General features: G+C 37.8%; 1 protein-coding gene across 2 annotated transcripts in view; it reads right to left on the reverse strand.

Moving 5' to 3' along the window:
• DNAH5 (dynein axonemal heavy chain 5) overlaps window positions 1-11038 on the reverse strand; it is a 138934-nt gene extending 127896 nt beyond the window's left edge. For both annotated transcript variants that reach the window (XM_086469578.1, XM_086469577.1), the window contains exons 1-4: window positions 10982-11038; window positions 6229-6363; window positions 3895-3979; window positions 668-828 (exon numbers count right to left, since the gene is read on the reverse strand). In XM_086469578.1, coding sequence (XP_086325704.1) covers window positions 668-828; window positions 3895-3979; window positions 6229-6363; window positions 10982-11038 — 438 coding nt within the window. The remainder of the gene's footprint in view (window positions 1-667; window positions 829-3894; window positions 3980-6228; window positions 6364-10981) is intronic.
• Between the last annotated feature and the right edge of the window lie 441 nt (window positions 11039-11479).

Raw genomic sequence — 11479 nt, forward strand, 5'->3', positions numbered from 1 at the left:
ATCTGGGAAAAATAGTTTTAAAGCTTTTCCTAGAGGAGATGGGGGAAGTTAAAACTTGCTGGCTTAGTAGTTGTACTTGAAAGCTGCCACTTTGAAGGTACAGAAAGTTTTCCACAACACTATATTCTTATTTAGCCCATCATTCTTATTTTAGCACTCTAGTTTGTCCACAACTGTAAGACTCCCCACATTCTACTCTGTGCTTATCAGTACTGGGGCACTTGATCCAGCTTTGTTCACAACTGTCATAGATTTAAGGAGTCTTTCACCAGTAAAAACTTGTTTATATATAATTTGTATATATGCTGTCAAAAATAAAACCATTTTTATTAATTATTTTAATTGATTTGCTAGCACTTACTGAAATTTAAGAGCTTATTATTCAGGTATTGACTAATTACTCTTTGTCATTTTGGATTGTCATAAATTTTCTTCCTTAGCATCATTTCTTCATAACAATGATAAACTTCAAGTTGCTGCCACTAGATACGTTGGGTTTTCCTTTCCCCTTCTTTTTTATTCTGTGTTTCATTTAGCCAAACTGTGTCCTTTTGCTCATTCCTCTATGTCAAAAGCTTTCAAATTATGTACTGACAGCAAACATCGCAAGATGAAGATAAATTTTAAACAAGATTATGTACAGTGATCGGCAGTACTGTACTCTTACCTGATATATATTCTCAGCTGTGATGGGTTTAAAAAGACTAGATCTAATGAAGAAAATGCATACACCAGTTAAAGCAACTTCTTTTCCCTCTGTCACAAATACTTTGGGTTTCTTCTTTGTCAAATGAGAGTTCATTCCAGTTCCCAGAAGGCCATAGTGCTCTATGGATTCGAATAAAAGAAACATTTTTAAAACTCTGATTATTAATTAAAGGAAAAGTTTTCCAAATAAACAGTTGAGTCATTTGTGTATCTCTGAGTCCCGGTCCCCTGAAGCCACCCCATGAGACTATCCACACACAGTCGCAGCATGCAGAGCCCTCACGGCATAGTAAGAACCATTTCATCTACTTTTGCCATTCTCACATCAAAAGCCTTTCATTTCTATTCATTTGTCTTCTATTACTTCTAAGCAAAGGTTATGCCTCAAGATCCTCTTACATGGTGCTCTATCACACAGTGGCAGACAATCCTCTACTGCTTAAAAAAAAAAAAAAAAAAAATCAGCAAATGTAGTTTACCTCAGAGGAGCTATTACCAGCTGTCTTTCCTTAAAAACATGTAGACATAGGTCTAACATACAAAAAACAAAGAAGAAATAGAGTGCTTCTGGAAACAAGGAGAGAGCTACCACAGCAGATTCTTTGAGAGGGGGGAAACAGTTAAGGGAGCTATGAGGGACTTCCCTCTCCTTCTTTCTTCCCCCGACATGAATATGCTGTTCCCATGTTTAGGCTGTTGGTAACACTTGTAAGGAGTCACCAAAAAGTAGCAGCATCTTTGGGGGAAAAATAACTCTTTTAAACTATGCTTTTGGCCACATTACCTCTCTTTTATTAGTTTTCTAATGTTACCTCAGAGTAAAATCGCACACATACACATCGCAATGAAACACTGCAACAATAAAAAAAGATCAAAAAGCAAATTGTTGATACCAGTCACTAAAGGACAACATCCAAAAAATTGCAAAAAGTGGCAGGTCCCTTGCCCTTTTTTCTTTCAAACACATGACCATGTGCCCCAGAGATCCCTATTTTGGATCGTGTGGCCACCCATTAAGTCCCCTCCCCACCCTTTTGCTCACATCACCTTTCCCCCTTCTCTTTTTTACCCCAGCTCCTGCAGAAGTCTCTTTTTTGCTTAAGTCAGAAGTACATCAAGGGCTCTGTGACCAGCAGAACAGTCTTGACTGAGAGTTTTATTTGATTTATTGCTAATTAACATAAACTTCCATTATCTTTGTACTTCAGTAATTACAGAGGTTAGACCAGCAACAGTCATCCCTATTCAGGGCATTCCCACAACGTATGGAGGTGGATTAGGTATCATACTCTGCAGTCTCTTTAGAAAAGATGTATTGGTACTGAAAAGGGTGCTAGAAGTTGTTAAGCTGCATATTAAAAGTGCCATTCAAAACACTGTAAAAAAATCTACATGTGAGGGTGGGCATAAAACCAGACTTAGAAATGACCCCTTAAGGCTTTAAAGTACACCTTCCTAAACTCTGAGAGACTGAACTCAAGTCTCCTGCTCTGCAGGGACACAAAAAACTTTGTAGGCACCCTTCATGGGGTTATCTTTTGCCCTAACAGAAGTGTTAACTGATCCACATCAGGATCACAAAACCAGTTTGTATTTCAGTGATGTGTAGTTAGTGCCCTTGACAACAAGATGCATGTAATACCACAAAAATTCACTTAACTTTATGGATTTTAACTACCGTAGCCATCACTATGACTGAGATTTTTTGCTTTGCGAGCCTCTGAACCACAGCCCCAGAATGATCAGCACAGAAAATGCTTTTACAATCTCTGCCCCACCTAAGAAGGAAAAATGTGCAGCACAAGCTGCACAGTGTGATGGTGTTACAAGTAATTGTGGGCAAAGGAAGGCTCCAACCCACTCACTCCGTCCCACACTCACCTGTCCTCTCCTCCTTCACCACCAGGGTTTTGGGGGGGGGGTTTAGTTTTTTTTTTTCCTCCAGTGCACATGGTCTTTTGGTGGACATTTGCTCATTCACCCAATACACATATTGCTGTGAATCTGTTTGGGGTTTGGATTGGCTTTTTTGTTCTCCAGTTTTCCGTGTTGCCTGCATCTAAAAACACATCCCAAAGACCAAAGGCCACCACAATCATACTCTAGAGTCATCTGATCAGTTTGGGGGTGAGATGGACTTTGATTAGATTCCTAGGCTTTGCCCCTTGCCTCACACTCTCTCCAACATACTTCTACCACTTCAAATCAGGCATGTTAAAACTTGCTCAGCAGATTTTGAAATTAGTGGCTAAGTTTGTGATTTAATTTAAATTTCTTTCTATGTATATCTAAATTTTAATTACTAAAGTTGCTTATATGATATTAAACAGTCTTTTCATACATTTTAGGTAATATACAGATATACTGAAAATACATAAAGCATAAATATGTATTTGTACACTCATATAGGTACATGTTTACATATGTATAAACACATATATTTATACAGATATACATAGATATATTTACAAGGCCCTTCTTGTACATCCAGGGTAAACGAGTGAGGTCAACTCCCACCAACCAGTCACCAGGTCTCAGAGGTCACGTAGCACCTGGCTAGTCCCAATAGCAGCAGCACTAGAGGCTCTAGGACAGAAGCCATGAGCAAAAGGAGGACATCCTTGTCACAGAGGTCCTGAGCTGCCTCCAGGGGTAAGTGAGAAGGAGGCTTCCCCCAGAAATGTGGCAGCATAGGGGCACTGGGGACAGGAAGGGTATAAGAACAGAAGGGGCTTCTGGGATAATGGCCCTGTTACCCATAATGCAGGCCTCCTGGGGCCATTTGTCATGTAACAGGATCACCTGGATGGATGGTCATATGCCAAGTAACATGAAGAGCTTCCAGAGCAGACTGGTGACATGACTGGAGAAGAGAGGGCGGAGTACCTGTCACTGCTCACCCTGTGTGAAAGTCTTTTTTTAACTACCAAAGCCTGTTTCCCAGCCCCCCAGGCAATAGCTGCTGGGCTCACCTTGCTGCCACATAGTAGCAATATGCAGAAGTGCACTAATAAGCTTCAGTAATTTCATCCATCCTCGTTTCATGAGCAAGGGGCGATGTCCCAATATGACCAAACTTGACTCGTCTTAAGCCCCAGTTTATAAGAACTTCACTATTTCCTTTTTCCCTGCAGACTTGCTCAGCACAACTATAAACACATTGCAGGAGAACTTAAGTTGCTTTACCTGTATCCGTTGCCTCCACATCTTGATAGTAGAACATCAGATGATGCAGACCTCCAGGGGCCAGGAACTTGTCAATGCGCTCTATCTGTTTGAGATCATGTTGAGATCATCATGCATAGCATACCCACTATGAAAAATTAAACTTGCTTAGATTTTTAACATAAAGGGCTGACAAATACTCATCACATTACCATTGTTCAATAATAAGGTTATACCAGGCCCAGTTATGACCCCCAAAAAATTATTGAGTTGCCTTGTCCTTTAGCAGCACACACCTACTTAATCAAAACACTTAATTTTTTCCATGCTGAACACAATTGAATATAGTAAGGCCACATTTCAGTTTACTGAAACCACTTACTGTACACACTGTGTATCATCTCACAAACTGAGGGCATGAGGCATTTCTTCATTTACTGAAGTGCAGCAGCACCTCATAGAAGTCCCTCACCCATGTTATTCTTACTGCCATTCAGCTAACTAGCTGAAAGCAGAAAACACACAGCTGCAATTACTTCATATCATAGCAACAGAGGAAGCCTTTATTTATTTATATTTTAAGCATCAGGAAAATTTCACAGTTCTCCATCAATTTAAGGCTGCCATCAAGCATCCTTGAACCATGTATTGATAGTGCAGCTTGGGAATCTCATGTATAAGCCATACAGGCCTAGGAAGAAAGTTAACTGCTCTATGCTAGCATGCTGACTTGAAAGTCTGGCCTAATCCATTATTTTCCTAGTCATCGTTTCATATAGTCCCTAAATACATAGCAACATTCCAGTCAAAAAGGCTTACTACTTTTAGAAGTTCTTCTTCAGAAACATTTGCTGGTACCATTTGTGCTTCCTAGTGCAAGAAAAAAAGAGATCACCAGCAGCAGGAAGAAAACCACATTTATCCCTCAGTAATGGGCCCCAGTTACACCAAGATCACATAAACTGCTATTCCAGAAAATCTTGGCTGAGCACTCCAAGACAAGTGCAACTATTACACTTTTCTCTTTCCAAGTATAACAGCTGCCAATATTTTCTTCATCTGACAATTATTCTCAGGCAATATAGTTTGCCAGGAAACTCATTTAGAGATAGAATGCACAAAGGCTGAAACAAGTTCTACTTTTTAATTTGCGTGACAGTGTTAAGCACAGCTTATTTTCCTATATCACATGGAAACACAGAAATGTTGGAAGGGACCACTGGGAGATCTTGAGGCCAGACTCCTGTATCATCAACTACAGCTCAGGCCATGTAGAGCTTTGCCTAGGCTGAGTCTCAAAAACCCCAAGGACAGAAATTCCACAACTCATTTGAGTAACCTTTTCCCATGCTGCATTACCCTCCTGGTGAAGAAGGGTATCCTAATGTCCAATTTGCAAGTTGTGGCAATTATCTTTGTCATATCATCTGTAACCACTGAGAAGAGTTCAGCTCTGTCATCTTTATAACTACACTTCAAGCAACCACAGGCTACTATTTGACTGCCCCTCAATCTCTTATACTCCCTGTTCTCATACTTTACACACCCTATATCCCTCACTATCTTGGTAGTCTTCCACTGGACTTCTTCAGTGTCTCAACAGTGTTAGCACTGAAATGGGAATGCACAAATTGAAGGTACACAAATGGAAAGAGAATACAAGACAAAACAAACCCAGAAAAATCCAACAGCCATGTTTACTTTAGTGTCAGTGAATAAAACAAGATCTACTTGCTGTCTACCTAGGTTTTAAAAAAAAGTATTTCTTTTCAAATCACAAAATGTGTATCTGTTGCATGTAATACTCACCATCAACTTTGATGAACCATTTCCTCAATATACGTATTTCTAACTGCCTACCCTCTGCATTAACCCTCATGTAGTCAGTCAGATCACTTTGCCATTCTATTTTGTCACATGGTTTCCGCTTGATTTGATTTCCTAAACTAGGTCACATTGTAGTCTCACAAATGTTCGTGGCAGCCTAACAGAAACAATAATAACATGCAGCCTGCTGTGGACAAGACTCTTGAATCTATATGTTATATATATTCAAGGATTGAGAGACTTTATACTGTGGATACAGTATGAAATACAGTCACAGGCTTTACCATACTATCTGTAACCATTGGAAAGCAGAAATTCTAATCAATTTCTAAATCAATATTGTTACAGTATGTCCTGAAACTGAGGAAAATTTTGTTCTTAATTACAAAATGTTGAGAAATATTTTTTTCTATGAGAAGACTCGAATAATCTCACACATGAAGTCTGACAACTATCTCACTGAGTATTTAATGGTAATATCCGTTCTAACACACCCTATAAGCTTCACTGTCAAAATCATCTGATTACCTGGTTACCGTCAAGTATAGCATCTTCTACTTCTGCTTTGTCCAGGTTCACACAAGAGGAAATGGTATCCAGTAAGTAATCATGCCTGCCATCCAGTCGAGCACGTTTAGCCTCTCTCTCTTCCTTGAGCTTTTGCTGTAATAAACCACAAAGTGGATAATTAATAACTCACAATCTATTTTGAAGACAAAAAATAAAGAAAATTCTAAAATTATTTTTAAAAGTAAAAGCTATTACATTCTTTCATACTTGTGGTTTATGTTTTCAAGGCACCCAAATTTTTAGAAGCGACTCCTGTTACAACTTTACAGTTGATTTACTGTATTCTATCTTCAGATTTAGCACAAAACCATCATTCTGCAAGTCATCTTCAACAGCCTAAGTCTTTAGCCCCAGCTTTTCAGTCTAGTCATATACGATCATCAAGTCAAGACAGTATTCTGACCCAGCTTTGCTATTCGTGGAAGACATTGTAAGCATTCTCTAATACAAATGCTGCTGGAGGAAGCAAGGGTTTCATACATTATCTCTTTAATATAATGAGAAGTAAAACAAGCCATAAGCCTCAAGGTACACAAGTGTTTACAAATGTGCTTAACTATAGCTATTATACCATTCTTCAAGCAGTATGCTTATTCTTCTAATTAAATTGAATTCCCACATGTAATACACCTCATTACATTATAGACAAAATAGCCTTCTGGAATAGTTATTGGTATTATTGTGCTTGCGGATTACAAGATTTAATATCATTTAATTTTCAAAAGAAATTTAGAATTATGTTTCATTGGTGGTAAATTCAATCTTTATTTCCCCAGTGATTCTGAAAAATCCAGTAACTCTATAGAGTACACAAAAGTGATTTATCCACAAGCTTCTGGAGAGCCAATAGGACTTGCGTAACACACATTATACTCTTACATAAATATCTTTCTGAAGGAATTTTCAAATATTTGGTAAACTCATAATTACTAGCATGCCTTCATAAGTGCTGAATGCACTGGAAATATTTTTCCATGTAAAAGACAAACATATAAATCCTGTTCTTTACACAGATAAGTCTGAAGAATGCAGTAGCAGGTTGATTTGCATATGTACTTTATGTTATTTTACCTCTGTCAGTCCCTAACATGGTCTCAACTTTCACAAAAGTGAAATGTCATCACAGGACTGTCCTTTCCCACATGTCTCAAATCATGGTGGAAATTTCCCCCCTAGTTAGACATACAAAAAGCAACCATTTGGGGCTGAATTAGCTTCACACTAGATGATAACACTGGAATCCTAAAAACAGTTGCAGTAATTTCAGCACAACTGATTATGCATCTTTAACACAGAAAAATACGACTAATACTCTGCCAATGAGTTAGTTTCTTTTCAATTCAGCAAAAAGCAATTTCTGCTTTACTTAAGCTACAGAGAAACTACTTTTGTAGTGTTTCTGTAGTGTTTGTTGTGTTTCCAGCATAGAACTCCAGATACATTGCTACACAAGGTATTCCTCTTAAGTTGGTTATCAGTTCCCAACTCCACCTATACAGATGGCCCTTGATATGTTCATGGCCTCCATTTCTTCTACAAGTTGCTGTTTATGTAGGCTGAAATCATGAGCACCTTCTTCTCAAGCTGAGCAATCATGCCCTGATGTTTGTTTCAGCTCTTTTAATGCTTTCCAGCCCTTTGATAGCAGTCTTTCAAGCCCTATAACAAATATACTAGCTATTGTGTAGCTATACGTAGCATTAAGCAATATTTGATGTCTAAGTGCAGTAACAAGAGCACTTGTTAAGATGTCACAAAACTTTAAAAGTCTAGTTAAATTCTTTTAATGAACTGTACCTAGAGAAAGGAAGGAATTATTAACTAGATAGTAAAGCTACAGTTTTATGAAGATTAAGACATTCACCTGCATTTATCACATGTCACTTCTGGAAGGTATTTGCATTGTTTTGGTGAATATCTCTCCAATTAATGCAAGTTGCATGCATGTTTTTCCTGGTAGTCACTACAATGAAGTTCAAGAACACACCCTGCCTGTTATGCTTCCATATTTTGACGATCTGCCACTTCCAAGAACTCCTCCTCCACAAATGAAGTGTTCCCCAATCACAAACTCTCACTTCTCAATTGTTACAGTCATCACAAGATACTTCTGCCTCATTTTTAGGTTGTACCAAGAAAAGTGGAAGAAACCTAACTTCGGTGCTTCCAATAGCAAGTCATTAATTTAAATACTTAAAAACACTCAGAAGCTAGAGTGGAAACTGATCAAAATATCAGTTTCTACCTGCATACTCTTAAATAATAAATTTTTAAGATTTTCTTTACTTAGGATTACATATGTCAGAGAATAAACTGCAAGAAAATGCTGAGCTTTCTACCTCTCATTCTTCCCTTCCCTGCCCTCCCGGCCCCGCTTCATCTTTAAAGGCCAGAAATAAGTGAGAAAAAGGCTCACGGAGGAACAAGAGGATTTCTATTCCAGATTTGTTTCCTTCACGATTTTTGCATAGGGATGAATTTCAGGTCCTCAGTCCTTTCATATCAACCAGGATTTCAGTGAAGGAATTCACTAACTTGTTCCAAAATTCAGTCTTTGGACTTCAAGATGCTAACTTTAACTACCTTCCCATCTTGCTTCAAATCAGCAATGTGGTCATGGCCTAGGAGTTTTTGTGTATTTTACATCCTGAAGGATTCACTACAGAAGTACATATCCCTAAATAGCTTCTATACAAAAAAAATATCGAAACGAGGCAGGTTTATGTAACTCAAATATACGTCATTTAATGGAACACTGTAAGAGTAAGATTGGAAGATGGAAGGATTGCTAAAACACATAAGCTATCATTTTGTGAGTAAGAGAGGAATTGCTGGTATGTGCAGTAGCACTTACATGCAAACCCTGGAAAGTATCAGCAGCAGTTCTGATCAAGGTCATACAACAAAGCCTCCTCATGAGACATGAGGAGGAGGACCCAGATGGAACAGTATTTACAAGAGGCAAATGATTTCTCACTTAAATATCTGGAAGGATTGCCCAAGTTTTTATATGATACAGCTTTACCTTGGTTCTTCATTTAAAGAACAGCAGCACAGCCACATTTAGTTTTGGGTTTCTCCCCCCCCCCCCTTAGTTAGTTACAAAGGTAAGAAAGGCCATATAACGCAGTCCCACAACAGATACAGGTCCAAAGCTAAACTAATTAAACAAAAAGCCCTTCTTTGATAATAAGTCTGGTTATAACAAGCAACTTGTTTCATGTTACATAAAATCTTAAAATACCTAACGCCTAAATACCAAAAATTTAGCACAGGAAACTAACAGCAGTAGACATCTTCTCCTGAAGGAGAATAAAGGGCAGATTCTTAAATCCATTTTAACATATGCCTAAACCCAAAACCATCACACCATTAATCTGAAACAACAAATGGGGATCAAGTTAATGTTAAAAAAAAAAAAAACAGGTGATTTACAACTACCACAAGAGTATATAAGTATATATATTTAAGCAGAACGTGCTAAAAGACTAGGAGCCAGAGATGCCAGGGATCTTTCCTTTGAAACAACAGCCTCAGAAACCAAATATTTACTATTGCAAACTTCTCATTAGAGTGCAGTTGCTGATATGCCTGTAGACACTCCAAACTGAATGTTTAGTATGCAAGTCATAACTGCACAAGTTAAAACTTGTTTCTGAGCACAGCTTATCCAGCAAATGATGCATTTCGTTGTCAGACTACTGTGCATTACTGAATTTAGACACACTCAGATCAAAGTCTTATGGATGAGCAATACAGTTTAAATTTACTGGGAAATTCAATAGTGAAAGACTAAAAAAGTAAGCGTTCCATTGTTTATTTACTGTCTTATCCAAAACTTATTTAACGAACATAGCATTCCTCTGACTCTCCTTTAACTTGCTAAGGTGTTTTATATTGTAAAAGCATTGCTCATGGATTTCCCTGTAAAAGTAAACTGCGAACCATTTTACACTTTCCAAGCATCCTGAGTTTTCAAGACACACACCCTTTTATTTGCTCCTCTCCAAAAAACACATACCCTACAGAATTAGGGCAGTCCCTTTAGCTGACTCTTATATCACAAACATCAGTCAGAGCTTTCCCACATTTGTTATAACATTACATTAACTCAGGAACAGTTTGTTCAAACAGCCAGCTTTTAAAATTAATCTGAGTCTTAGTTACTTCTGTATTTTATCATTGTTTCTCAATGCTACATAGTGTCCCCAAAATTCTATTCCCATTTTACGAGTATGGGAAGACTGAAGCTAAAAGTCAGTTTTCCTTGGTAGCAGAGCCCACCCCTGATTTGTTGTCATGTCTAGCATCAAGCTCTCTGTTGAACTGGTATAACATTTGTGAATGTCTACCATTACCAGACCACTGCAGCAATCTGGACAAGATAAAAGTACCAGTAGTCAAATGCATCAATACCTCCCACTGCAAATTTACCTTTCGAAACAAATCATGCAACTAACCCTTGATTGATACCCTACCAATTAACTTATAAGACAAGTTACATAAAAATACCTATCGCAAATACTATGTTTTGCTTTAAAAGGCAAAGTTTATCCATTTTATATAATTAGAATGTTTTGTGAAGCCAACATCATCCACTAACACCACTTCAAAACATAGATTTTTCTAAGCCCTCCCCCCTCAATTCACACCTTTATTCAGACTATACAGTTCCTCATCTCAACTTAGTCCAAAGTTCAGTTTTCCTTACCTTTATAACTCTTCCAATGCTCTGTTTCCAAAGTTGCTTTCTTCCAGCTCTAAACATTGTACTATTCAATATACGCATCAAGTACCATTTTTCAGTAGTAAGTCTTAAACTATGGAGCAAGCTTCTTGATCCATCATTTTGCACTCTGCCCCTAACCTTTTGTTCATATTTCTTTCATTCCTTATCTGTAGGAACACCAAAAAAACTCCAGAAAATACACTAAGGACCTAAAAAGCCAGCAACTATTAACCTTAGCTCTGTATTTAAAACTCAGTTCTAATGTGCATTTAAATTACTTGAAAACTAAATTGGACTACTTTAGAAACTAGAAGTGTCTAACCACCAGAATTTACTGTCTATAGATTAGGAGTTCAAAATTACTGCTACCAACCACAGTGTTGTTAAGGTGATATTGTTTATATACAAACACCGCTCAACACTATTCATCACACTCAAGGGCAACATAACCATTCACAAGAGTCAATTTTATAACTGCTT

The sequence above is a fragment of the Leptosomus discolor genome, chromosome 8, assembly GCF_034619465.1.
Source record: "Leptosomus discolor isolate bLepDis1 chromosome 8, bLepDis1.hap2, whole genome shotgun sequence".
Taxonomy (NCBI): Eukaryota; Metazoa; Chordata; class Aves; order Leptosomiformes; family Leptosomidae; genus Leptosomus; species Leptosomus discolor.